The 24,576-nt window shown below is 41.9% G+C and overlaps 2 protein-coding genes across 8 annotated transcripts in view; one reads left to right on the top strand and one right to left on the bottom strand.

Annotated features, from left to right (window-relative positions):
• Positions 1–24,576, top strand: part of macrod1 (mono-ADP ribosylhydrolase 1) — a 127,866-nt gene that overhangs the window by 21,291 nt on the left and 81,999 nt on the right. The window lies entirely within an intron of this gene.
• Positions 4,342–24,576, bottom strand: part of flrt1b (fibronectin leucine rich transmembrane protein 1b) — a 37,058-nt gene continuing 16,823 nt past the window's right edge. For all 3 annotated transcript variants that reach the window (XM_037262424.1, XM_037262423.1, XM_037262422.1), the window contains exons 2-3: positions 9,850–10,680; positions 4,342–7,414 (exon numbers count right to left, since the gene is read on the bottom strand). In XM_037262424.1, coding sequence (XP_037118319.1) covers positions 5,198–7,399 — 2,202 coding nt within the window. In that variant the 5' untranslated portion in view covers positions 7,400–7,414; positions 9,850–10,680 and the 3' untranslated portion in view covers positions 4,342–5,197. The remainder of the gene's footprint in view (positions 7,415–9,849; positions 10,681–24,576) is intronic.

Raw genomic sequence — 24,576 nt, 5'->3', positions numbered from 1 at the left:
TAGATGCTTCTCCCGCAACACAGCGGAAAAATTGCACTTAACCTGGCCTTTGCATTGAAAAGCACCCGCATGAGTGTACAGTTTGCATATAGAACGCAGAAACGATGCAATATGGATTGTTCTCCACATCACCGTCATGGCTGGATAGGAAGATTACGGTAATTTAAAACTGTCTTCTCTGAAATACAGAGGTTGTCATAGATACCTACCCCTCACCTGGGTCCTCAACCTTTTGGTGGAGAGGCCACAGTGTGTCGCAGACTGCTAATGGAAGTCAGAGTCAGCTTTATTGTCAGAGTCAGAGCCAAGTGACAAATGCACAAAGATTCTTAATAAGCTCAAGCAATTAGAACCAGGCCTGATGGGATATTAGCCTCTGAACATCTTAAATAGGATTTTCAATGCGCAAATTCTCACTGGAAACGGTATTGCAAGAAAAGCTTCAAATACAAATTTCGGAGAGCTTCTGATGCCATGCTGGAAAAAATTCAAAACTAAACTACTTTTCTTGTGTGTGCCATCATGTCATCACTCATTTAAAACCCAAGAGGAATCGATTAGCCGAATCATTGGTTGTTTAGAAAAAAAAAAAAAAAAAGAAGTGGTTTTCGAGTTCTATCCCTACATGTAAAATGTGTGCTTTGGTTAGATATTGTAGGTGTATATTGATCTTCGCCATATATTTGTCATTATTTGCTCAAGAATAGACACAACACAAAAAACCTAATGGAGCTATTTTTTTTAACGCCACGTTGGTTTTATGTGTGAAGCTTTCCAATTCCGAAACAGCATGCTTAAAACAGTACTTTTAAAAAGTTATTATTTAAAAATCTTAGAAATTGCAATACTCACCGACAGAGCAAATTGTGGTGGCACACTGAAATACGCTTCTCGCGTAATTGTAAATTAAAATAAATAAATCCTGTGAGTTGCACAATTTCCATGTTATCCTTCAAACATTGCATCCTGATTACTCATTAAACCTATTCCACTTGTCTTTACACAATTGTAATAATGGTAAAGTCATGACACTGTCACAATTTCATACGTTTCTTTCCATTTGTTTTGCTGTCAGCTATTGTGTGAATGCAAAATGCAAACCTGAATGTCAAAGATAGACCATTTGATAAAGAACACTGAAAAAGAAAACAGTGCTAGTTTTCATGGACGAGGCATATTAAGTAATAGTAGAAACATTTTATATATTAAAAAAACAAATAGGAGATTCTGAAAACAGGTTTCAAATCACGAAACCTAATTTGGGACATAACGGTAAAGACAATTTGACATTAAACATTTGACAAATATTACTTCAGAATATATTTTTTCTTGAAAGCGATTATTACCATTTGAATGAAAACAACTTCCAATAATTCGCATAGCAGTAAAAAAAAAAGGAAATTCAGGGCGGTAAATTTTTACTGTTATTGATCTCATTATATGAAAATGGCCAATAAACAAATGATGAAGCCTCGGAACAGACACACACCAATAAAAGTAAACTGACAGAAACGATAACTTAAAAGCTAGTAAGAGGCGTTAATACAATATTTACCGTTGGTGGCGCATCTGTGATTCCTAAACATCAGAATGCTGAGTGCACCTCTGGCTTATGACCCTGCCTCAACCATTAACACCCTGGCTTGTGCTGTTAAAAAGACTCCATCCTCTCCAGAGTTTTGAAAGGCCATTCTCCTTATTCGTGCGACATGACCTTCTGCTCGGCTGCCATAGAATCCAAGTGCGGCTTCACGGTCCATTAACCCCAAAGCAAGCAAACAACACCCACTGAAAGGCAAGACCTCGTCCTGCTGGAGGTGTACCGTTGCCGATGTCTTTGCAGAGCCTCCAGCATCATTAATGATGGCCACTGCCGCGAGTCCTCACATCCTCGCAATCTGTTTTCGCGTCCGCCATCTGGGGTAGGGGTTCACGAGCATCTGTGCTAAATCCAGCAGAATGCTAAACACCCGTTGACTTACAAAGGGAATCAAGACCGTTAACAGACGGCCTGCCTCCCGCCATCACGCTCATACACACACACACAGCATTTTTTTTATTATAATTTTGCACTTGACAAATATTCCTTACTATGAAAAAGCTGAAACAAATAAGAACAGATTTTCTGCATGAAGAAAACCCTACTAACAAGCCCACTCCAAAACCAATTATTGGGTTTAGAAAAACAAAAGTCAAATCAAAATCAAAATTAAATATGATTAAATAAGTTGCACAGGTCATAATGATGGAAAAAGGTTTGAAATTATTTCTCTGGGTGTCATTTTTGATTTGACCAGGGCTGTGTCTGCATCCTCAGATAACACCATATTTCCCATCCAGACACGCCTATCACAAGCACTCACACTAAGATACACTCATATGCCTCTCACATCGATCCATTCGACAAGCAAGCATTAGCACTGGCTTGAATAGTCCCCGACATTTTTAGTCAGGATCGTAAGCGCATCTGAACAATTGCACACTTGCAACTTTCTGGTGTGCTTGGACGCACAAATGTGTCAGGATGAAGATGGATATGTCTGCTTCGTGTTTTGTGGTTTTCTTCCAAACTGGTTGGCCGCATGTATCTGCTGATGCATTGTGCCATATAATGAGGTCTTCTTCTTCTCATCACAAATCATATGAATAATCTTGGACTTTCATTTTTTTTTTCCCTTTAGGCAATCAAGTGATATATGGAGCCTTCTCTTGGTTTTAATGACACTCCTCCCACACACGTATGTCATACACTCAAAGATAACTCTTAGAAAGACCGCTCTCTTTATTCAGCCTTTATTCATTCATGTAGAAAAGAAGACAACAGACCAATAACGAGTAAAATTTTGCACCCATTTTTATACATAACAGCGTTCTCATCATCACATCTGAGGGTGACTTTTTTTTTTTTCTCAAGGAATAAAGATTTCTACAGAGTGAAAGGTAGCCTCAGTGCTATTAAACAAAAACCTCAAAACAAGTGCAGACATTAAAAAAATAAATTAAAACAACACAGTAGCTTTGCCAATATCTCTAGTCAACTGTTCCTCCTCCCTTAGAATATACCGGCGGGGGCATTTGGAAAGCAGCTGGTGACCTCCCAGTTGTCTTGTGGTGTATGTTGAAGTGCACAGTGTGGCGGTCAGCCTGTTGTCCCTGTTATCAAAACATCCCTTCGTGTGTCTTTGCTGCATGAAGGCTACCGAAACTGGACGATAGACCCTGAGTCAACTGCATCTTTCCAGCTAGTTCATCTCACACAAGATGGCAACTGAAATATCCGCTCGGTCAAAACAATCAGCAATTGTTTAATATTTATCTATATTATATTACATCTTAAGCAAGTGTTATAAAGTCGTTTTATTTAGAATGGACACATGCATCAGATCATATGCAATTGTGGAACCTTTTCAATTTTGCTTTTGCGCAAAGGAGTTGTAGGACCACACAGAAATGTAGGGATGGGAGGGTACCGATGATAAGGGCCGATAATGGTATTGGGTTACGTATACTTAAGTTATTTAGTCCTCCACCGCTGTAGTGGGCACTATGCTGCTATATCAGCGAATCATCATTTGCTTCAGAAAGGTTTTTGTCTATATTTTTGCCGTCATTGTGTTGAATGAAATTGTATAGCTATAAAAAAATAAGTGAGGTAATGGTACTCGGTATCAGTGAGTATTCAAAAAGTGAATACTCATACTGGTATCGGTCTGGAAATAAAAAAATCAAACATCCCTACAAAAAAGAATTCAAAGGAATTCTACGAGATTGTTATCATTGTTTTAAAAAAAATCTTCCAATGAGGGGTGATTTTAACAGGTTAAAAAATATTACAAATGTTAACTGATAACTGGTTAACTTTTACCTTCCAATTACCATATACTATAATGTCATGTCCTTGAAAATATCTGTATTTAGCATCTCATTTCATACTAGGAAGAAGAAGTCCACTGTGAACTGAAACTAATTGTCCTCCAAATAATTTGGGGAACTTGACTTTTTGATGTGCAGTAGTCAAATTGATGGGGTGAGGTTCTGATGCATGTCACCTTTCTCCAGATGTCTAGCCAGGTTTTAACTACACTTGCGTTGTTCCAGAATCTTTTTAACTTGTCTTCTTCCTCTATATTGTTCCTGCTCCTACTTAAACCAACACAATTCTTTCAATCGCATTCCTAAAACAGCAGCCTTCACTCTCTCTTCTTCCTCATGTTTGCTCTTTCCATCCATCCATCCATCCATCCATCCATCCATCCATCCATCCATCCATCCATCCATCCATCCATCCATCCATCCATCCATCCATCCATCCATCCATCCATCCATCCATCCATCCATCCATCCATCCATCCATCCATCCATCCATCCATCCATCCATCACAATGGCTCTCTCCCTCTCCTTTCGCTCTCTCTCCCCCACTCATTAGTCTACCCATGTGGTGGTTTGTGTCTCATGTCTTTGTCAGAACTGTTATCACTGCTGTCAGCTCCTTTGGCGAGAACAAAGTCGTCCTCTACTCACGGCACCACAAAAGACATGAGAGAAATGAAAGCGCCTCGGATAAAAACAAAGAGGCAGGAAGGAGGAACAATTAAATTGGGTGAAGTAATCCAGGGTAAAGGAGGGGGCGCGCTTGGAACAAGTATTTTCATGTCAACCACGATTTACTGTCTTCAGTGGATTATAACAGCCATCAACTTCTTCCTCTGTCATCCCGTCATCGACAGCAAAGAGCATATGGTTGATCGGATGATGTGGGAGCTATCTATATACACATTAATTGGCTTTCCGCGTAGTATAAATATATCTCCTTCTACATCAGCTAAGCCTAGTATATCAACCTCAAATAAGTTACTGTGTATGAAGAACAGCAGTTTTGAAAGACACAGAGATAGCCAAAAGAGAAAAATCCAACCATATATAAATAGCACTGAAAGAAGGGCCTCCTGTAATGTTTTACAGTAGTAGAGTACAGTATAGCAGGACAATTACTTCTGTCACGCAATAGCAATAGCAATATCCAAATCCACATGGCTGAAAACGGTCTCTTCTACTTAGCAAACATATCAGACTTGAACCAGCTGAGGCACAAAGGGTACTTTGGAAACCAAGGACAAGAGATGGCCAGTGGCCACAGGGTCGTCATCGTAAAATGGCGCCAGGCATTCAAGGCTCAGGGAGTGCGGCCCTGTTTCATCACGTGTAGGCATAATCTATGTCGGGGATACCGCCCTCTCTGTAGCCACGGTTGGTACCATAAGTGACATGATGTTGGCTGGTTTGGCTAAGAATGGTGCCATTGAGGCTGCCGGCTCTGTGGTTGCTCCTGTACGTCCCGTTTGCATGGGAAGAAGAAGAAGAAGAAGAGGGGAATATGGTGTGGATGTAGGTGACGTCCTCCGGCTTGGGCTGCAGTGGCTGGTGAGCCATGGCTGTCATCTGAAACCCTGCTGGAGGGGCTCTGATCTCTAAGATAGAATTGTCTTTCTTGGTGCCCGACTCTACATAGTCATCGTAATTTTTTGCTCCTCGGCCTCTGTTGTATGAATGAGAGTCCTCTGACTTGTAACTTGTTCTTTGTCCATACCAGCAAAAAATACCAAAGATGAGTAGTAGGCTTACTAACGCCGTGGCTCCCCCAATGATCCCTGCCAATGGCAAGGCTGATAGCTCAGAGTCTTGTGTGTCCTTATCCGACCCCTCTCCCCTGGAGTTCACCACGGCCTCTCCAGTTTCTATCTGAGCACAGGCTGGAGTAGAATCTTTATTGTTCGTTTCAACACTGCCAACGCGAGCCGTCCCCATGTTTGAGCCGAGAAAGGTCTCCTGTCGTAATGGCAGCAGGCAAATAAGGTAATGTGAACGCGGTGTGAGTTGGGTAAGATGGTACTGCCTTCTCTCTCCGGGAACAAGAGTCTCTGTGATGGAACCGAGTGCCGCACTGGTACCTAACCTCAGCCATGACAAACGGAACGAGGGCGCCGGCTGTGGGCACAACCAGCTGACCAGAACGCTGTCCGCAGATAGAGCTTTCACGGTCAACTCCAGGGCTCCTCCGGTTACATGCCCCTCTCCCCCTGCAGGCAGAGGCATAACTAGGCCCGGCCGCTTAGCTCGGAGTGTGAAGAGGGAACCTTGCGTGGGGACCAACAAAGAGTTAGTGGTGGTGCTGCCATGGGGAACTGAGCCCACAGCTTGCCCGTCCCCTCCAACGCTGTCATCACCTCCTCCGTTCTTTTCTGATGGGTTGACCCCAACACCAGTGGCCGGACCAGCTGGAGGTCCTTCACACTGCTCCATTAGATAGGTAAGGTCTTTAAGAGACTGGCCCTTTACTGCCTCAGGTCCCTGACAGGTCAAACCCCTGACTGTTACAGCAGAGCCCCAGCTATGAAGCCATGCATGGAGCCAGCGAAGGCTGCAACTACAGTACCAGGGGTTTCCTCGTAGCAGCAGCAACTCCAAACTATCTGTGTCCTTAAAAAGCCCCCGAGGGAGACTGGTCAGATTGTTTCCCGATAGGTCTAGCTTCTGGAGCCGTCGCATTCCGTCCAGAGCCCCTCGCGGTATGTGAGTCATCCCGTTGTCCTGTAAATGGAGTCGAACGAGATGAGATGACGGTAGGTTGACCGGTGGAGACTGCATGGCATTTCGGACGAGTGATAGCTCTGTCAGATTGGAAAGGCGGGAAAAGGTGTCATCTGCAATGCGTGTGTTGGCTAGCAGGTTCCCGTCCAGGACCAAGCGACGTAAGGAGGAGAGCCCTCGAAAGGCATGTGTGGGAATGGTGTTGATTCGGTTGTCGTCTAATCGCAGCTCCTCCAAGGACGCAGGCAATCCCGCAGGGATGCTTGACAAGTGGTTCCGAGAGAGAAACAGCAGTCTGAGCCGTGGAGTCCCAGAGAAAGCGCGCTCCTGGATGCTAACTGTAGATATTGAATTATCATCCAAGTGTAGACGTTCCAGTAGTGGTAACTTGGCCAAAGATGATCGTGGTAACGTTCGTATGTTGTTATCCTGCAAATGCAGCTCTCGTAATGAAGGTGGAAGGTGTATAGGGAATTCATCCAACTGGTTAGCATACAGGTAAATCACTCGTATGGAAGTGCTGCGCTCCAGTGACTGAGGCAGGCCGGCATTACTCAGTCGGTTGCTTTGCAGGTAGAGGATGGCAGCCGTCAACGGTAGAGGAGGAATTAGACCGAGTCCGCGGTCGTTGCAGTAGACAAAACCCTCATCGCAACGGCAGACTGAGGGACACACAATTCCTTCCTCTCCCTCACCCGTCTCCAAGGCGATTGCGGCCGCTGCCAGTTCCAGCACCTCAGCCAATAAGGTGAGGCATAGCAGGAGCAGGAAGAGCCAATCGCGAAGCTCCGCAAGACTTTCAGTTGCCATGTTGGTGCCCAGCTCCTGATAGGGGAAACAAAAGAAACTTTTTTAAAACTACTGCCAAAGCTCAGCGAAGAGTGGACTGTATTTACAATATTATGTTCGCACAAAGCCGATTTCTTGCTCATTGCTCCACGCAGTGTATAAAAAGTAAAGTTTACGATGGAAAATACAATCCCAATTCAACGGAAACCTCTCCGAATAGCATTTTCAGTGACCTAAAAAGAGATTTGTACGCATCTTAACAGCTGAAACACGATCAAGAATGGACGTTTTTAGTCGATGATCTGCCTTTCACTCTTGAACCGCTTGACGTGAATGCGGTCAACTGTTACTAAATGCAAAGTTTTTCCTCTTACTTCAGTAGATCTGGGGATTGAATCGTGAAACATGCTCTGGAGAGCCTGTCCATTATTATTTGGGTCAGCGCAACCGAGCACAAGACAAATGGGCAATTTAACGCAGAGAGAGCTGTGTGGTGGAGTGATTGGCTGAAGAAGATTACGAGAATCAGGGAAACCAAATGGATGACGGGGATGGAGAAAATTGGACAGTGACAGAGATTAACTGAAATGGAGTGACTGACATGAAACTAAAATGGCAAAATGATTGGGAGGAGGAAATCCGATTAATTGTACGCATTTCTGTTGATAGCTGTGAAGACAACAGGCGTAATAACCTCGGTGTGGCAGCGCTGCATTAAACCCCACAATGAAATGAAGCAATCGAAATGCTGAATCCCTTCATACTTGGAGAAATGCCCACACATACGTACTAAAGAAGCAATCATAAAGCACTCACAAACCATTGTCTCAATGAAAGCCGGCATCCATAATGCGCATCTTGTCTTAGTTTTTCTATTGTTTGTGAAATGTCTTTGAATTATTCAGGCTTGAAATTTCCTGACATTTAGAGGGTCGAATCTTTTTCCAACTGCCTATATTTGTATTTGCTTGTGTGCCAGTACGCACCAATATATATAATATGAAAACAACCAAATAATTGTCTGCTCTCAATTTCACTCGCTGTGAGTGAACTATTTTTAGTACTTGAATAACACAGTGGTGAAAGTTGTGTTGATTACACTGTGGCCTCGACTCATTTGATTCCCTTCTTTTTCTTTTTGCCTGTGGCTATATTTTTTTCCCCCGACATGATTTGACAGCACATTTGACAAACAAATCCTCTCAAGGCAAGTATTTTTTTCCTTTCCTCTCTGTGCAAATGCGCCCGTGTGCATGCGCGAGGATACAAACTCCAACTTGCTAGATGCAAACTAGCCCCTTAGCTGCAGTCAAAATCCATGCAAAGTGAATGAGACATGGCAACAATAGAACGGACCGAAGGGCTTGGGGATTTGCCGAGGAGGAGTAGGGGGGACAAATGAAAATGAGAAAAGGAGGCAGATGGAAAGCTGCTCTGTCAGTCACAGGTGGAGAGGCAACGGCAGTAAAGCAAGACAAAAAGCCTTATTATTATAAAAACAAGCAGGATTGAGTCTGAAACCCAATTTTCTGCTGAGCTTAATTAACTAGATAATGTCATACTGCATCCATGTGAAAATGGTAGGAAAGTTGGTCACAAATGTCCCCCTAGATATGGGGTGGCCAGAGTGACGTAGCCCCGCCCCTGTCGTTGTGCCCATTTGTGCTCCTTTTTGTGAAAAAAAAAAAAAAAAAAAAAGAAAATCAACCACCATTACTTTTGACGGAAGTTGGTACGCAATAGCCCAAAAAAAAAAAACAGTCTGTATGCTGGGTAGTATGGTATTGACCCAATAGTTTTTTTTATACTCCTTTTTTCCCCTTCCAAACGTAATTTCAAGTTTCCATTTTAGCATTTAAAAGGAACATATCTGACTCTCAAGGTATACAGACATTGGGAACGGTCTACGAATATCAATAGGCTTATGTGTCAATACAACACTATAACGCTTCTCCTTTTTGAGCTTTACTTTCTTTCCCTAACACATCTCGAGAATGACCCTCGGAATTATGCTATTTACCCATTTTTTTCTTTCACAGCAAATCTATTTTCTTTTGCCCGCTCCAATCCATTTCTACCTCTGGCATATTTCTCATGTGTCGCCCTTTGTCGGTTGAATTGGCCACACATACTCAGATTCAATCAATCCACTCGTTTATATATTTGGCCCAGCTATAACCTCTCCTTTCGTTTCATTTCCCAAATTTATCTGAAGAACTTGATAAATCAAGTGGTTCCCTTTTTTTTTTTTGCAGATGACATGTACTTGGTTCCATGTCAATACGCTATTAATAATTGGTTGTGATTGGACCATTCAAGAGCTCTTTAGAAAATAAACGAATAGGATCTGTGTGTGTGTGTGTGTGTGTGTGTGTGTGTGTGTGTGTGTGTGTGTGTGTGTGTGTAAGAGGATGACACAGAATGTAAGAGGTCTTACCGACCTTAGGTATGATTGCTTGGGGCTTGCTAACCTTTTCAGTCTGTGCCTTTCACTTCTGCCGCAGTCGCGTTTCTCGTTGAGGAAATGGTTGAAAGGAGTTTTGTTTGAGCGACTGAGGATGTCACTGTCGGTCTCTGCGCTCCGTCTTCCTGGGGTTGTTTAGATGTATAGTTTAGTTCCTTGGGGAAATGGGATGTTCCTCAGCGTGGACAAATGATGATAGGGATAATGATAGTCTTTACTGCAGGGCTCCAGTAGCAACACCAGCATGGCTTAGGGCCACCACATTTGTGTGCTGTGTTTTTTTACTGCCAGGCTCTCTCACTGTATCTGTGAATAAGAGGGTTGTTAGGCCTGCCAACTCAAGTAATCTTCACCAAGCGTCCAGAGGCCTAATTCAGAAAACACTCCTCTAACACCAAAAGATGACAGTTTGGCCAGACAATCCCAAGATCAGTGTTAGGCACGAGTGTCCTTCTCAGAAGTCAAAGACATTCCAGGATGTTTGCGTTAGCTGTGGGTCATGCAAAAACAAAATTGTGTTGGACCACACACCCTTTTCAAGTTGTCCTCTGGTTTTACTTTGCGAGCTAAGCAACGATAAGTGTCCTGAAAAATCCTCTTGAAGGAGTCTCAATTCAGTTCGGTCATGTACAGATTATTTTTTGACGCCTCGCACAAAATGTTATTTTGAATTCCTTTCCTTTCAGCTACTGCCTCACTGTTAAAAGTAGTCCACTCTATTCACGGCTTTGATGGCCAGTCCAAGGCGAAAAGTCTCCCGCCGGTCGCTAGAATTGTTCTTCTGTGTATGCTGAAGGTGCACTTCACTGATGCTTGCTTCAGCAGCTTGCTATGATGCCTGGAAGGACAGAGAAGAACACGCTATTTACACTTCTTGTTTGAAATCGTATGTTCGAGAGCTCGTTCCAAACATACAATTAATGCAGTTGGTGTTGATTGTTCGTTGTTTTCCAACACGGACGAAGGATAGAGTCAGGGGATTAGTGATTCAGTGTTCTCATTCACATCAAATGTCAGGCTTGGTTAATCCCAATCATTCAATTAAATATCTATTCTTGGCCTGATATCTTCTTAAAAACACTACAAACAAGAGTCAAAACATTATCGGAAGGTTTGTGTGCAGTTCAGCCTGAACACAAAGCAACCAAGAGAAAGTCTGAGGGAATCCAATTTAATTAGTGAGACGCGGCCGCGTGATGAGGATGCATAAATGTCAGCCTTTTGCATTGGTTCCGGGCCAGTTCATTAACTGCAGTTTAGGGGAAGATCAAACTAAAACTGTTGGACACAGGAGCTTTCAATATTTCTGGCTCATGACACTCATTAAATGTCGTGATGCCTGCTTGCACTCCCAGTCACTTGCTGCTAATATTGCAGTGTATCTTGCACAAATTAGGTTTCGAGTGAAGAACGTCATCCTTTCACAACGCAAAAGCACTAATGCAATATTCAAGTGGTTTAAAACCAACACGATTTAACTCTTTACTTTTCTTGTCAGATATGTTAAATATTATCACTCAAAAAATTAGTTGCCACGGTAAAGGAGGACAACAAGAAAAAACAAGAAATCTTAGCAAGTTTCCATCCCAAAACAATATGCAAAATAATTATCACCCTCTGAAATACTTCATGAAGGTCAACCCTTGATCTATGCAGCACATAATTCCCTTTGAGTGTAAATATCCCAGTAAGGAAACCTTGCTTTACAGCTGTGCATAGATCTTTTTTTTTTTTAATTATTATTTAAACAAAGCAATCGAGCTTTCATTAAGCACCACTTCCTAAGTGGTTGTACCTTGAGTGCAAAATCAAGCTCCCAGGTGAACACTGGCTGTAGCAAGACAAAAGTCCTCATCAGGAATACAGAGTGTACAGAGACAAACTCATCAAGGCCATTAACTGCTCCGCTGCGTTCGCTCGCTTTTTCACTCCATCCCGGAATAAGTAGACTACATAACCAACTGGGACATTATCGTGCCGTTTGCTTAAACACAAATAGAGACAAATAAAGCTGTTCTCGTTTTCATTGTCCAAAGATGCACATGCTTAGAGGAACTTGGTCAGCGGTCTTACGTATGTCTTATATTGATATTTCTATCCTTAAACCTAACTGGTTGAAAAAAGTGGCACTGTTGAGAGTGGCAGTTCAAGTTGTGTGTGATGTGGTGAATTGTTCTTTTTATAAAACAACCCTGGGGCGAGGTCTCATTTGTGACGACTGATTTATTTTGTATGCACACAGCATGGTGAACATGTGTAAGGAAAACCGCTCGACCTGAAACGGAATGCGGAACTACGCATGGCTGCAAAGCACGTCCACTTGTTGACTGGATTTGGAGTCATGAGACGATGTCAATAATCACAGATGGAGCTTTGTGCTTTGCACCCCTTGCACATTACAAACTGTCAAAACCATCCAAGTTGCCCAGCCATCAATCATCCAAATCAATACTTTGAACAACTCGGTCTCCCGATGTACTTTAGAGGCCAAAATTTCAAAAATTGAAAATACCAAAGGTTGTGCACTTCGGATTTGATCCTCCCGTTGTTAGGATGAACAGACAATAAATCTGATGAGTTTTCCCCTTGTACAAGAAGTCGACCTTTGGGTATTCTTTAGGGGTACTGTGGTGTGGTAGGGCAATGATATGCAGAATGTGCTGAGGAAGACAGCGTTGACTGGCCTCTGATTAGGCACAAGGGCCCTCCAAAGGTCCATAAATATGATAAATAAAGCAAAAATTACTCCGAGATCCCTTATCTACAACATACCTCTATGTCTTCCTGAAACTGTACTACACTGTAAAATGACCTTAATCAAGATTTCTGATAGTGGCAGTCGATTCTTTTTCTTTTGTTTGTCTCTAAATCCGTAGCAGTTGGAGGTTGCCCGCTGTTCTGGAATGACCTTAGCTAATCCACTGTATAAATGATCACTGAGGGGGTTCTAATGACCTCCATTTGCCACGCATGAACCGCAAATGCCACCTTCAGTGAAACGAACAGTCACTTTTGTGCCAGACAATACGCAGAGCTTTAGGGAGTGTGAATCAGACAAGGGCTTTGGAAGGTAAAAACAAAGAATCTGGGTAGAAGTGAAAACAACGTTGCACTGGAAAGGATTCTCTGACACTTTGGTGTCATATCACGCTGCAAGTGGTAACTCGAGGCTTTTGTTGAAGATATATTGCATATTGTCAAATAGACTCGTATATAAATCTCTTTTCTCATGCAGTAGAGGGTAAAAGGTGAAATCAAGTTCTTTTTCTTGAAAACCTCACTGCCATTCTACACTGACTAAAAGGCAGATATTTGTATTCAGTTCATGATAAAAACCTAAATGGCTCTAGATTGGAGCGAAAACAGTTGAGGTATTACAGGAAGATAGCTTTTGTCACTTGTTCTGGTATTAAAATGCTGCAAACAATGATAGGCCTGAAGGAAAAGGAAAGACATTACTCCCCTTTGTGACATTTATTCGCTTGGATTTTACTGAGCAATAGTAGGAGAATAAAAAAAAGGGGGCTATGCGCTATTTTTCACAAGTGTTGTGGGCAATATCTTCTCAGACTGATCAATCTTCACTGGTAACGCCAACCACTCCCTCTCTTAACTTGTTTTGTCCTGTAAAAAACAAGAGAGCATCTCATTGCTGAAGGGGACACGCTGCTTGTGTCCATGGAGCCATCCTTTGTTGTTCCCTATTCCTTGCCTAGCACAATTATGAATACATATGAAGCTAAACATGTCACCTAAGAACAACATTGAGACACATGATTGTTCTTGAAATGGGAAATCCCAAATTTTGGTCATTCTCTCTCAATTTGATTGTATGCGAGTCTGCAGTAACATTACAGACTGAGACTGATTTTGCATAGACTTGTTCTTGGTAATCATCGAATTTTCAGGGTAACCCATGAAAGGAATTTTTACACATTTTAAAGAATCACAGAGCATTACTAACTCAGCAAGGTCCCAATTATGCAACTTTACACACATCTGATGAGCTGTATCAAATTGGCAGTTATTTAAGGTTTTATGCAAAATTGGTTGTAAAAAATTGTAACGTCATATTTCGTGGCTTTATCAAATGACTCACAGGACTATCTTCTACTCAAGACAGTTGCTTCTACCGGCCTTCCCTTTTTCTATAGTGTAAGCTCCTCTAGATGACCTTCTATTTGCATTCGTGCAGCTTTGAAACATTTTAATAGACAGTGGCGGGGAAATTAACTGTATCAAATCTCAATTTCCATCAAAGCTTCGCTCCATCAGGCTGTTGCGAAAAATAGAGAGTAAAGAAAAGTGACAGCTGTGATACTTGGCAGTGTGCTCGCTCTGTAGGGAGCTCGGAGACAGGAAGTGAGGGGAGTCGAAGCTAGGGATTAATAGTGGGACCGAATTGTGAGCACTTTGTAATCATGGGGCTGTCTAACCTCGGTGTTAGCGAGGTTGATGAGCATGCGTCCCCGCTGACACGCACTCTCTCCACATTCACTCTGCTGAATATTAAAATGGGGAGGAGAATTCCTCGGAGCCCCATTGTCAGGCGGGCTTATTGTTCTCTCCTGGCCTTTGGCTCGCAACGCATCTGTGTGTTTTTAGTATTAATGCGCAAATGGGTGTCTGCAATGTGTGCTTATGCATATAACGGCCGCATCTTCGCAGCATGTGGCGGCCGTCCGCAGCCGAGCGGCAGTTAAGGACGGCAGTCAGGGTGATGGGTGGGGCATTGACGGCCCGGCGTGGACCATAAAGACGAGCGGCTCGAGAGCAATCGAAGCAGCCGTCCGGGACAAATGCTGGCAATTATTTCACCTGGAGGCGCCATCTCTTAAAATGAACACTCTCATTAAAATTGGCCATGTGTGCTCACTGCGCACACGTGTGCGCATTTAAATGCGTGCTTGCAGTTTAGCAAAGTCTTTGGCAGCACAGATGTTCGTCTTGCAAACATCACAGTGTGTGTGTGTGTGTGTGTGTGTGTGTGTGTGTGTGTGTGTGTGTGTGTGTGTGTGTGTGTGTGTGTGTGTGTGTGTCAGAGTCTATTTGAAAAGAGTTTTATTGGGGTGGTATGAAATATGATACATACAGGTGAAAATCAAGTGGATACATTTGGTATTAAAATATGAAGAATGCTGATTCCAATTGACATGCCTTCATAACATTTAGCTCTTGGTGTAAAAGAGTACTTCTGTTAAAAGCTGTTATGAAAGGCTTAGTGGTGAATGTCACCCATGAAAAAAGGTTATTTGCTTGTATTAGCTTTTGATTGCACTGGAAAATTATATTTCATAATACTTATTCCAACAGTCTATTCATTCTTATAGAAAAGCAAAACATGGAGAGAGTCCTTGTTGCTGAAAGGTTCTGGTATAGTCATTGAACAGAGTGAAGGATCATTTCCTCTTCAGAATACCCACAATCTCAATTTTATTTTCACCCGTTTCCTTTGTGTTTGTGGCCCTCTGCGTCCTTCTTTACAATTGCAACATGTTTCTGTGGTTGAATGAAAAAGTCCTGTCCATTGCATGTGAAGATTCAAAACCTAATTCAGGGTTCAGCGTATTTTTTTTCACAATCATCCACTATAGAAAGTCCGATTACCCGCTTGGGGACAACATGCAAACTCCACACAAAAAAAACAAAGTTAGGATTTGAACCTGAAACCTCAGAACTTGTTCTGCCTCGTAATCAATTGCTCAAAAAACAAGTATCAATGTATCAACCCCTCCCGAGTTATCTAAAATTTTCAGTGTGAATAAAACATTGTGCCCTGGAAAAATATCTGATTAATTCATTGAATTAATTTATTTTCCTCATGATTGTCCAATTTACATACGTTATACTAAGTTGTCGTTAGTTACACTGTATTGCAAGTAACTTTGCAATAACGACCGTAAATTTCACAACGACTGTATGTTGGTGTTTCTGGATTTATACGTGTGTGTACTTGCGTGTGTGTGCGACTGTTTAACTAACCCGCACACGTAACATTCCCATCTCTGCCTCCCTCTTTCTCATTTATGGAGCAGGCGGCAAAGAGAAGGAGTTGTAGGGGATGGGGGAGCGCGAATGAGAAAACCAGTTAAATGTGAAGCAAGACAGGGAGGATGAGATGGTGAAATAGGGGAGGGAAAAGAGGTAGGGTGGTTGCAAAGGTGCATGCAGGAAAAAATTAAGTCTGGTTGGAGTAAAATGGGGAGTCGGGGGGGACGAGAGCAAGAAGAGCCTGGGAAGAGGCGAGATAGAGGCAGAGGCGGCAAGATGGGGGCGCGAGAAGGAAAAGAGGCGGAGGAGGAGGAGGCGGCAGATTTATGAAGCCATTGGAATGTAATTTGGAGGCAGAAATTACTGTCAGCCTGTGCGAGGTTTAAAGTCGCTGAAGCCTGAATGCAGGGCCCCGCCTCCATGTGTGTGCGTGGCAGCCGGCAGAGACAAACGGCTCGCAAATGCGATGCACAACAACGCCACAAAAGCTCTGACCTGCAGCTACTTGTCTTTCATGGCAAACGCGTGAGCATGTGCACGCCCGCTGCTCGTCCACGCAGGACCGATGCGACAACATGGCATCGGAACATAACCCAACATTCATATTTAGTAGCTCATATTTCATCCATGCTTGAAAACACAGATAGACATGCATACAAGCAGTCAGTCTTGTCAGCCTCCGAGGGCCCGGCGGAGTCAGTCGAGGGTGTCGGCATGGACAGAATGAAGGTTGGGTGCAGGTTTGGCCTGGAGTCGGGGCGGCACTGAGCGAAAGAGTGACAGGAAGGTAGAGGTGAGAAATGGAAAAGAGAGTGAGAGGTTCTTAAAGCGAAAGTCAACCCAAGATGTCTAAAGTTGGCATATTTACTTAACAGCAGTTTTTAGTCTACCAAGATTTTGTTCTTCAAAAACCTGGTATTTACTCACCAAATGGAGGCGCATTTTTTTGCTCGTTAGTAAAAAGAATATCATGTATAACTGCGTTTGAAAATTCACTCTGATGTCCGTGCACTATTCCAAGTGTGCATGTGTTTTTGTTGTTTTTCTTGCACTCCCAATTTGCGAATGGCAAAACTTGAGCAACGCACTAAATTTCTGAACGGCAGTTTGTGCTCCGAGTGTATTTTTGAATGCACCATTATTTGGCGGGTTTAGTCACGTGACGTTACAACAGATGTTCCTGGAAGAAGGCGAAAGGCGCTGGTGATGTGCTTTTCGATCGACAACGGGATGGAAATGTCCAACGTGGCGCCCCCCTGAGGTTGCTGTTATTCCAGAAATGTAACGTTAAGCAGAATCCCATTTTCTATTGTTGCTGGCACATCCAGTGTATTCTAAAAGAAAATTCCTTAGGGTTGCCTTCCGCTTTAAGGAGGCTAAAAAGAAGAGTGTGAGGGATGTGACCGGCTTTCTAACGCCGATACACACAGCTTCCATTTAGCGTGAGGCGGCCAGAGAAGGCGAGAGATGAGGGGAGCGGCCGAGCAAGGATAATCAGCAGAGATCTCAAGGCGATACAGTGTTTGTGAAACACACACAAGCACACACTCACACACAAACACACGTGAAATGACGTGTGAGCCTCTAATTTATCCTCATCAGACAAAACCAGTGGACACAGCCAAGATATTTTTTCGTTTTCCTCCCCCTCTACTGTCAGTGAAAAAAGAACAATGTGTTAATTCACATGTGGAAAATTAAAGCGCAGAAGATGTAATTATTAGAAAAAGAAAAGAATTGGCACATGCTGTGTTTTTATAAAGGTGCAAATGCTTACAGATTTGTGTTTGTGATTCTGCCGCTGAATCAATCATTTATATGTTTAATGTGTTTGTGCTTTAGGTCGTGTTCATTGTAATACTGAGGCCATACGGCGCTGTGCATTCACATACCGAGACCATTGAAGTTATATGAGGCGTGACCTCTTACCTATGATTAATGAAACGTTGTCGGCGCGGGATTTCAAGAATGATGGAGAAAATGCAAAACACGCATAGGCATCTAATGACTTTGAACTTCCGGCCCTCAATTCAAAACCTTAAAGGACTATTCAGCTGCGGCAGATCACGAGTACTTTTGGGGTTACGTCTATTCCAATACCGGATGTGAGTATTTAGAGATATGGTCGACCCCCGTTTTTTGCGGGGGATAGGGCCTGGAGACCCACAAATTGCGAAGAGGCATCATTTCTAAATAAGATGTATTGAATTGCATTACTGTGTGTGTCTGATAAGGCTGTTGAAGGTTTGAAGGAAAGGAAACTGCATTGATTTGACACTTAGCGATAACCATCTTGCGCTTTATGACATTAGAAAATGAATAAAGTTCTGGCTGTGAAAATGAGAAAGAATCTTTCAACGTTAGGGAGAGAGCTGCATTTAGGAAAATTGTCACCTATCGCCAAATCAAATCCTGTGTAGTTGCGCGGACTCCAATGACGTGTTTGCAAATTGAAGATGAAAAGTGGACACTTGCAGCATAATCCAGGATTTGGAGCAGAAAATAGTATCAGCAAAATGTAGGCACGAGTGTACAACATCCCTGGTGTAAGTTGAGCACTAATCCTTTCCTGTCAGAAATTGAATAAATGAGCGAGGCAAGAGCACACAGCATCGTACTTCCTTAGTGATACACTTTGCCATCACTTTGAGTCGACGTTTAGCCCATTTGCCGTGTATTCTGATATCGGAGGCACCGTTTTCTTTTTTTACTCCAAACATTGTCATAAGACTGACAAAGATCCGGAAGAATTTTTTGACATTATCATAAAACACGTTGCTATCAGTCGTTCCTCACAAACAGACGCGCAACTGTTTTGCGCACGCTGACGAATATAAACCTCGTCACCTTGCTCGCGCAAGCTTTTGTGCTCTTCCCAACTCTCTGACTTTCTCACTGTTGCGCAAACCAGAGTTGTTTTTTTGTTCTTCCCTCCGGTGAGTAGTAATCATACTCTTTTGCCCCGTGACAATGCAACCTCCCACTTAGGCTTTCGGCAAAGCTCTCTCTCTCTCTCTCTCTCTCTCTCTCTCTCTCTCTCAACTGTGTGGAGGTCAATTATCTCTGGATGTGCTGCCACGGTAGGGACATCTACTCATGCAGCAGCAAGGTGTTAAATAGGAAAAAATGGACGTTTCAGCATTTCCTCCGACTGACATTCATCATCCTTCAGGACCTTCTTCTATGTTTGGCATTCTCCTCTCGTCTCCATTCATTCTCACTGAACATCTGCAGCATTTCACATTTTTCTACCTTTTTCCATCTCCTGTTTTGCATTGACACTCAATTTATCATACTTTGTGAACTGGGGGTAATCATTGACATGCTGCTGTGGCATCATCATTAAAATGTTTAAAATGAATTCATTTCTACCTGGAAGTTTGGCTCATGGAGATGTTTGTCAAAGATTTTTTTTTTTCTAACTCGAGAGACAATTAAAAACTGTGACAAGATGAAAAGCAAACATTGCGAGATTAATCGATCATTGTTGGATTAAGACGGATGAATAAAAGGTGGGGTAGAAAGAGTATGGAGAGATGGAAGCAGAGGTGAGGACAGACAGGGAGAAAGAGTGAGCTTTAAAATCTTTGCCCCGGAGGAAGCCTGCTTGCAAAAAGGGAAAAGAAGAGTTCGGGATGCAGTTAAGGGAGCTTAAGAGGAGGAGGAGGTGGAATAAAGAGCAGAGAGGAATCGGAAGAGACGAGACAAGTGGAATGAGAAGAGTGATGGAAGAGGCTGAAAGACACACACATAGTGTTGTCACGACATTGCACTGTTTTGTACTTGGGAAAAAGAAAGGATGCATCATAAAGCACTTCATCAGTCTTGTAGAAAAATCGAAATGCATGGTGTAAGAATTGTCATCGGCCTTGAAAAAAAACATATCGGTCTATCACGATGCATTATAGTGTGCAATTCTAACAATTCATTGACTTGCGAGTGCCCCAATCAATAATTTTTTTAAGCTATCAACCCTTTGGTCGTATTTAATCCTGCACTGCCTCCTACTATCGACTGAAATTGACGTCAAAGTGCCCTCGGGCTCGCATTGTGACCAAACCCAGACAGCAGGTGAGCCATGACATAGCGGTGGACAATTAATTGAAATTTCCTCATGATTTAAATTTGGACTTCAGGATCTTAAAAGCATAATAATCAAAGTAAAAACATGACTGGCTAGCAAAAATTAGCTTTAGACATCATGTGGTTTATCTTTATAGTTCACACAGTAAGGCTGTAGGAGTACTTACAGTAATCTAACAATATTTATTGGCATATAATTTTTGTGGTCTGTGAATGAGTTATATTAATTATGTTACTTACTTATGCTTTCTGTTACTTCTACTCTTTTTATTTGCATGTGTATCTCGATGTGTGCAAAACGTCTAAGTGTCCGTAGCTGGCATGGCAATAATCTATTGATTTGTTATTTTTTTATTTTATTTTTTTTAAACTTGTTCCTTATTTATTTATTTATTTATTTATTTATTTATTTATTTATTTTCCTTTCCCGAAAAGCGTCCAGCCCTATTGTGACTCGCAGTGCGAGTCCGAAGGGCACTTTGATGCCAATTTCACTTTGCCAGCCTTCTGAAATAGATGAAAACAGCTGGATTTGTCTTCCCAATTCTTATTCAGCAAATTAAACTTGTACTGTACTATTTTGGACCTATTTTGAGATCTCCAGTACTACTTACAAACACACCTAGTGAACATGTTCCAAAGCAACTGTGACCTGTGTTAGGCACAATCTGTGTGGTTATTGGAGTGGATATAATAACATAAAAAGTGGTTTGGTGGTAAAATATACTATGTGCAGTGCAGTTGCTGCAGGTGCACTCGGCATTCAATTATTGAATAAAACTGAAAATATGTTGCATAGACTCACGGGGGATTTGCTTTTCATAAATACAGCTTGTGAAGCATATAAAAGCTGTCAGTTTCATTTTAAACATAGCAGCTAATCATGAAAACAACAGCAGGGAATGAGTCTTTATGCGCAAGGACCACATAAAACCATTTTTTTTTCAAGGGTGATGCAAATGTACAAATAAGTCCGGCTCTCCAATTTGTCGGCTAACCAATGTACTCGGTTGTACTTTCTGAATTGAGCATTACGATTTTTTTTTTACTCTTTCTCCCCGAAGCTCGGTTCAAAACACTGTAATTGACTGTTTCCTGCAGCATGTCATACTAAGCAGGACAGATGATCCCTTTTGAGCCTGTTAGAGCACAGGGCACCAGGGAAATACACATGGATGAAAACATTTTGTGTGGGTTGACTATTTCTTAAGGGCTACCGCCACAACAGTGCACAACATTGGAAAAAAAATTCCATTTGGTATCTTCTATCCTAAGTTGTTACAGGAATAGTCTGCACTGCATATTGGAGCTAACCAAAAAAAGCAGAATTCAAGTCAACATCCCTTTGTGGAAGAATACAATTTTCAAATTGCGTAAGCTGCAATTGAGATCACTATTTTTTTTAACTTACATTTTGTACATTTTATTGATTTCATATGATCTAAAGCTAGGTTCGGTGATTACATATCGTTCCATGAAGCATGAAAGGTTGAAGTGACAAAGCCACATTTTTGTTTGCATCATTGTTGTCATTTGATTTGAGACTTTTTTTAAATAGTTGGCATTGACCAAGTCAATTCATGCTTTGTTTGTCTTTATTTTGGCGTTAAGTCTTATAGTTTATTGATCATAAATCTGATAAGGATCATTGGGATACAGATTTGTTGCTTGGTTCATGAAAAGGACCCTAATAAAAATAATCATCAATCACAATTGGATCAACTCTTAATATTTTTACTTAATTTTTACTCACATTTTAGTCCCCCCTGAGATGCAAGTTATGCTGCATTTCTGATTTACTTGGGAGAACAGCCTCCAAGCACATCTGAGAAAAGTGGTCTCTTACAGCAACTTTTTAGATATGGGGCAGAGGCGGATCGTTTGTCCCCTCGGCAGAACAGAGCCCAGCAGGGCGCCGTGGGGCTGATGATGCTGATGAGGGTGCTCTCTTGAGCGGCTGTATAAAAAGGGAGCCTGCTGCTTCTGCACTGTGCTCCTTGTCGGCGCATGATGAGAGGCGTATACATGCACACGACACATTTGTGAGGCTTTAAGATCACAGGCAATTATGTATTACAAATCCAAGTAATGCCAGTTTGATGAGAGCGGGGTTTTTATCAGCAATCTCATCACTGTTCTCCCGAGTTCTCATATCTCACGCTATGTTTCTCAGCTACTTTTTTGAAAAATCTTATCTTTTATCTCAGTTTCATTTACCACGGTGTGGGTGCAGTCGAAAAGAAATGTAACGGTGAAGTCCAATCACTATGTGTTTCGACTTTCTATTGTGGTATTGTTGAATTGGTCTTGTTCCTATCTTGTTTGCTGACACTAGATTGAGAAGATGACATGTGCGCGTGAACACACACATGCACACGCACACTAATAGAACTAGGAAGGAGATGATAGGACGGGCAAACAACGAAAAGAAACGCCAGCGATTGAATGTTTTCTGAAACTACAGTCCATGTTGCAACCGTATCATTCTGAAGCTAGTAGAGAACAAATGAAAACACCTGAGCTTAAGAACAGTGCACACTGAACCAGCCACACATAAGGCGATGCAACCGATGCAGCCCAATGAACTGTCACGCAATGTGTGAGAGGCTAATCTAGTTGAATATATATATATATATTGCTCTTTTTGTCTGGTTCTGGACAAAGTATAGAGAGGAATTAGCTACAGGTTTCGCTCCGATTTTCACACAGTCACAGACTCGGGCACAAACACACACAGTCCACAATTACGTCACAGTAACACTCGCTCGGTTTAACTCGGCACATATGCCTTTGGAGCAGAATTCCTAGAGTTAGTGTACTATGTATATGTGTGTTTGTATGTGTGTGTCCATACATAAATCCAATGAGATGCAAGGTCTTTGTGACTTCCAGGTGGCAGGCTGAGGTGGGAGAAGCTTTGTTACTTCTCAGCTGCTTTATCTCTCTGTTAGTTTCTGTCAGTGTGTGTTTCCTTGTTATCTGCGGAAGGGGGGGAAAAAAAAAAGCTGAACAGAGCTAAACCGTTGGAGAAAAGGATAAAAAAAAAAAAGTTTGGAGGAAAATATGCTGTTTTTGACCAACTTAAAGGAACTAAAGCAAATGACGCTCCTGTGAGTCAGGAGTTGTTTTCTCGTGAGGATATCATTCTACAGTGACAGGCCCCGCTCAACCGGAAAACAGTGAATAATTATCAAAGTTCAGCAGAATACCTGTACACTTTGAGATATTTTTAACTGAAATACATCAGGCAAAACACTTTAGCTGTCGTCGCATGCCCTCACATTTAAGCGTCACCTTGTCATGCTTTGCTTTGAGTGCAATTCAGTTTGTTTACCCTTTTCATTATCTCTATTGATTTTGTGTCAGCTTTTAGTTTTGTTGCTGTGCCGGTTAGTGGAATGCGGAACTGTGTAGCGTTAACCTTTTCTTACTTTCTTGGCCACAATATTAGCCACATCTGCTCTATCTAATGAGATCTAGAACAGAATGTTATTCAGGAGGTAACAGAGCGCTTGTTGGTCAGTAAAGGATGACGTAAAACATGATGAAGCACTAAATGTGTTGTTTTAGGAAGGTGTAACATCCATTTTAATTCTACATCATGCAAATTCAATCAGTTTGGCAGTTGTCTGTGACCCCAGATGAACAACCATTCACGCTTGTGGATAATTTCAATTAACCAACTATTGTTGCTGTTGATCAGAAACTCTCTTCTCCACTCCGTGGGAGCAGTGCAGCATTATGCCGCCTCAAGATTAAAAGTCTGGATTTTTTTTTTGTAATTCGACAATAATGAGAACAAATATTTCGGTTACACACATTGGTTAAAGCCTGTTTTGTTAAAAAGGAATTAGTGAGGAAAGAAGTAGTAGATGAGCACCGTTGATGTCAAAACAAGAATCCTAACGAGGAGCGACAGCAGTTGCCATCAACTACAATTTTATTTTATTTTTATATATGACTGGTGTAGAAACACCTTCGGCAGCTCTGATTTGATCATTAAGATGAGAAATAAAAGTTAACTATGGCCAGCAGACGACAGCATTGGATCTTTTTTGGTTGAGCTCACCGAGTGCCACAACAATGTCTAATAAGCTCTTCAGACATGACTGTCTTTTAAAATGCAACCGTTACAAGCATCTTGTGATTGATAAAAGTGTTTGTCGCGTTACATTTACTGCAAAAAGTGTCATAAAAGACAGAGTCGGATGACAGAGATGAATTAAATTTAGAAATAGACGCAATTCATACATACGCAATCGCACATACATGGCATGCATGTACGCACACAGATGCACACACACTACGAACAACTACTACTACTAAATAGTGTGACAATAGCCTTTAAAGTTTGTCAAGTGTGGAATTGTTACACTGGTTTCACTATTTTGCCATCAAAAGCAATAATTTCATCGTTGTCTGTGGTATTTATTAGAACACAATGATGTGGCGTCACTGAAGTAAAAATTATGAGCATAAGCCACAGTTGTGTGTAAAATATACTGTATCTTCACAAAACATTTTGTAATGGTTGAAAATAGGTGATTTGGGTGAAACCAAGTCATTTTCTACTGCTGGAAAAAAAAAAGTAAAAAAGAAGAAACAAACATTTTTGTGTGATGAAAAAAGAGAGGCTAATTTATATTTGGTAGTGTCATAC

Source organism: Syngnathus acus, chromosome 10 (genome assembly GCF_901709675.1).
Source record: "Syngnathus acus chromosome 10, fSynAcu1.2, whole genome shotgun sequence".
NCBI lineage: Eukaryota > Metazoa > Chordata > Actinopteri > Syngnathiformes > Syngnathidae > Syngnathus > Syngnathus acus.
Note: the sequence above shows the minus strand (reverse complement) of the source record. Positions and strands in the feature narration are given on the sequence as shown.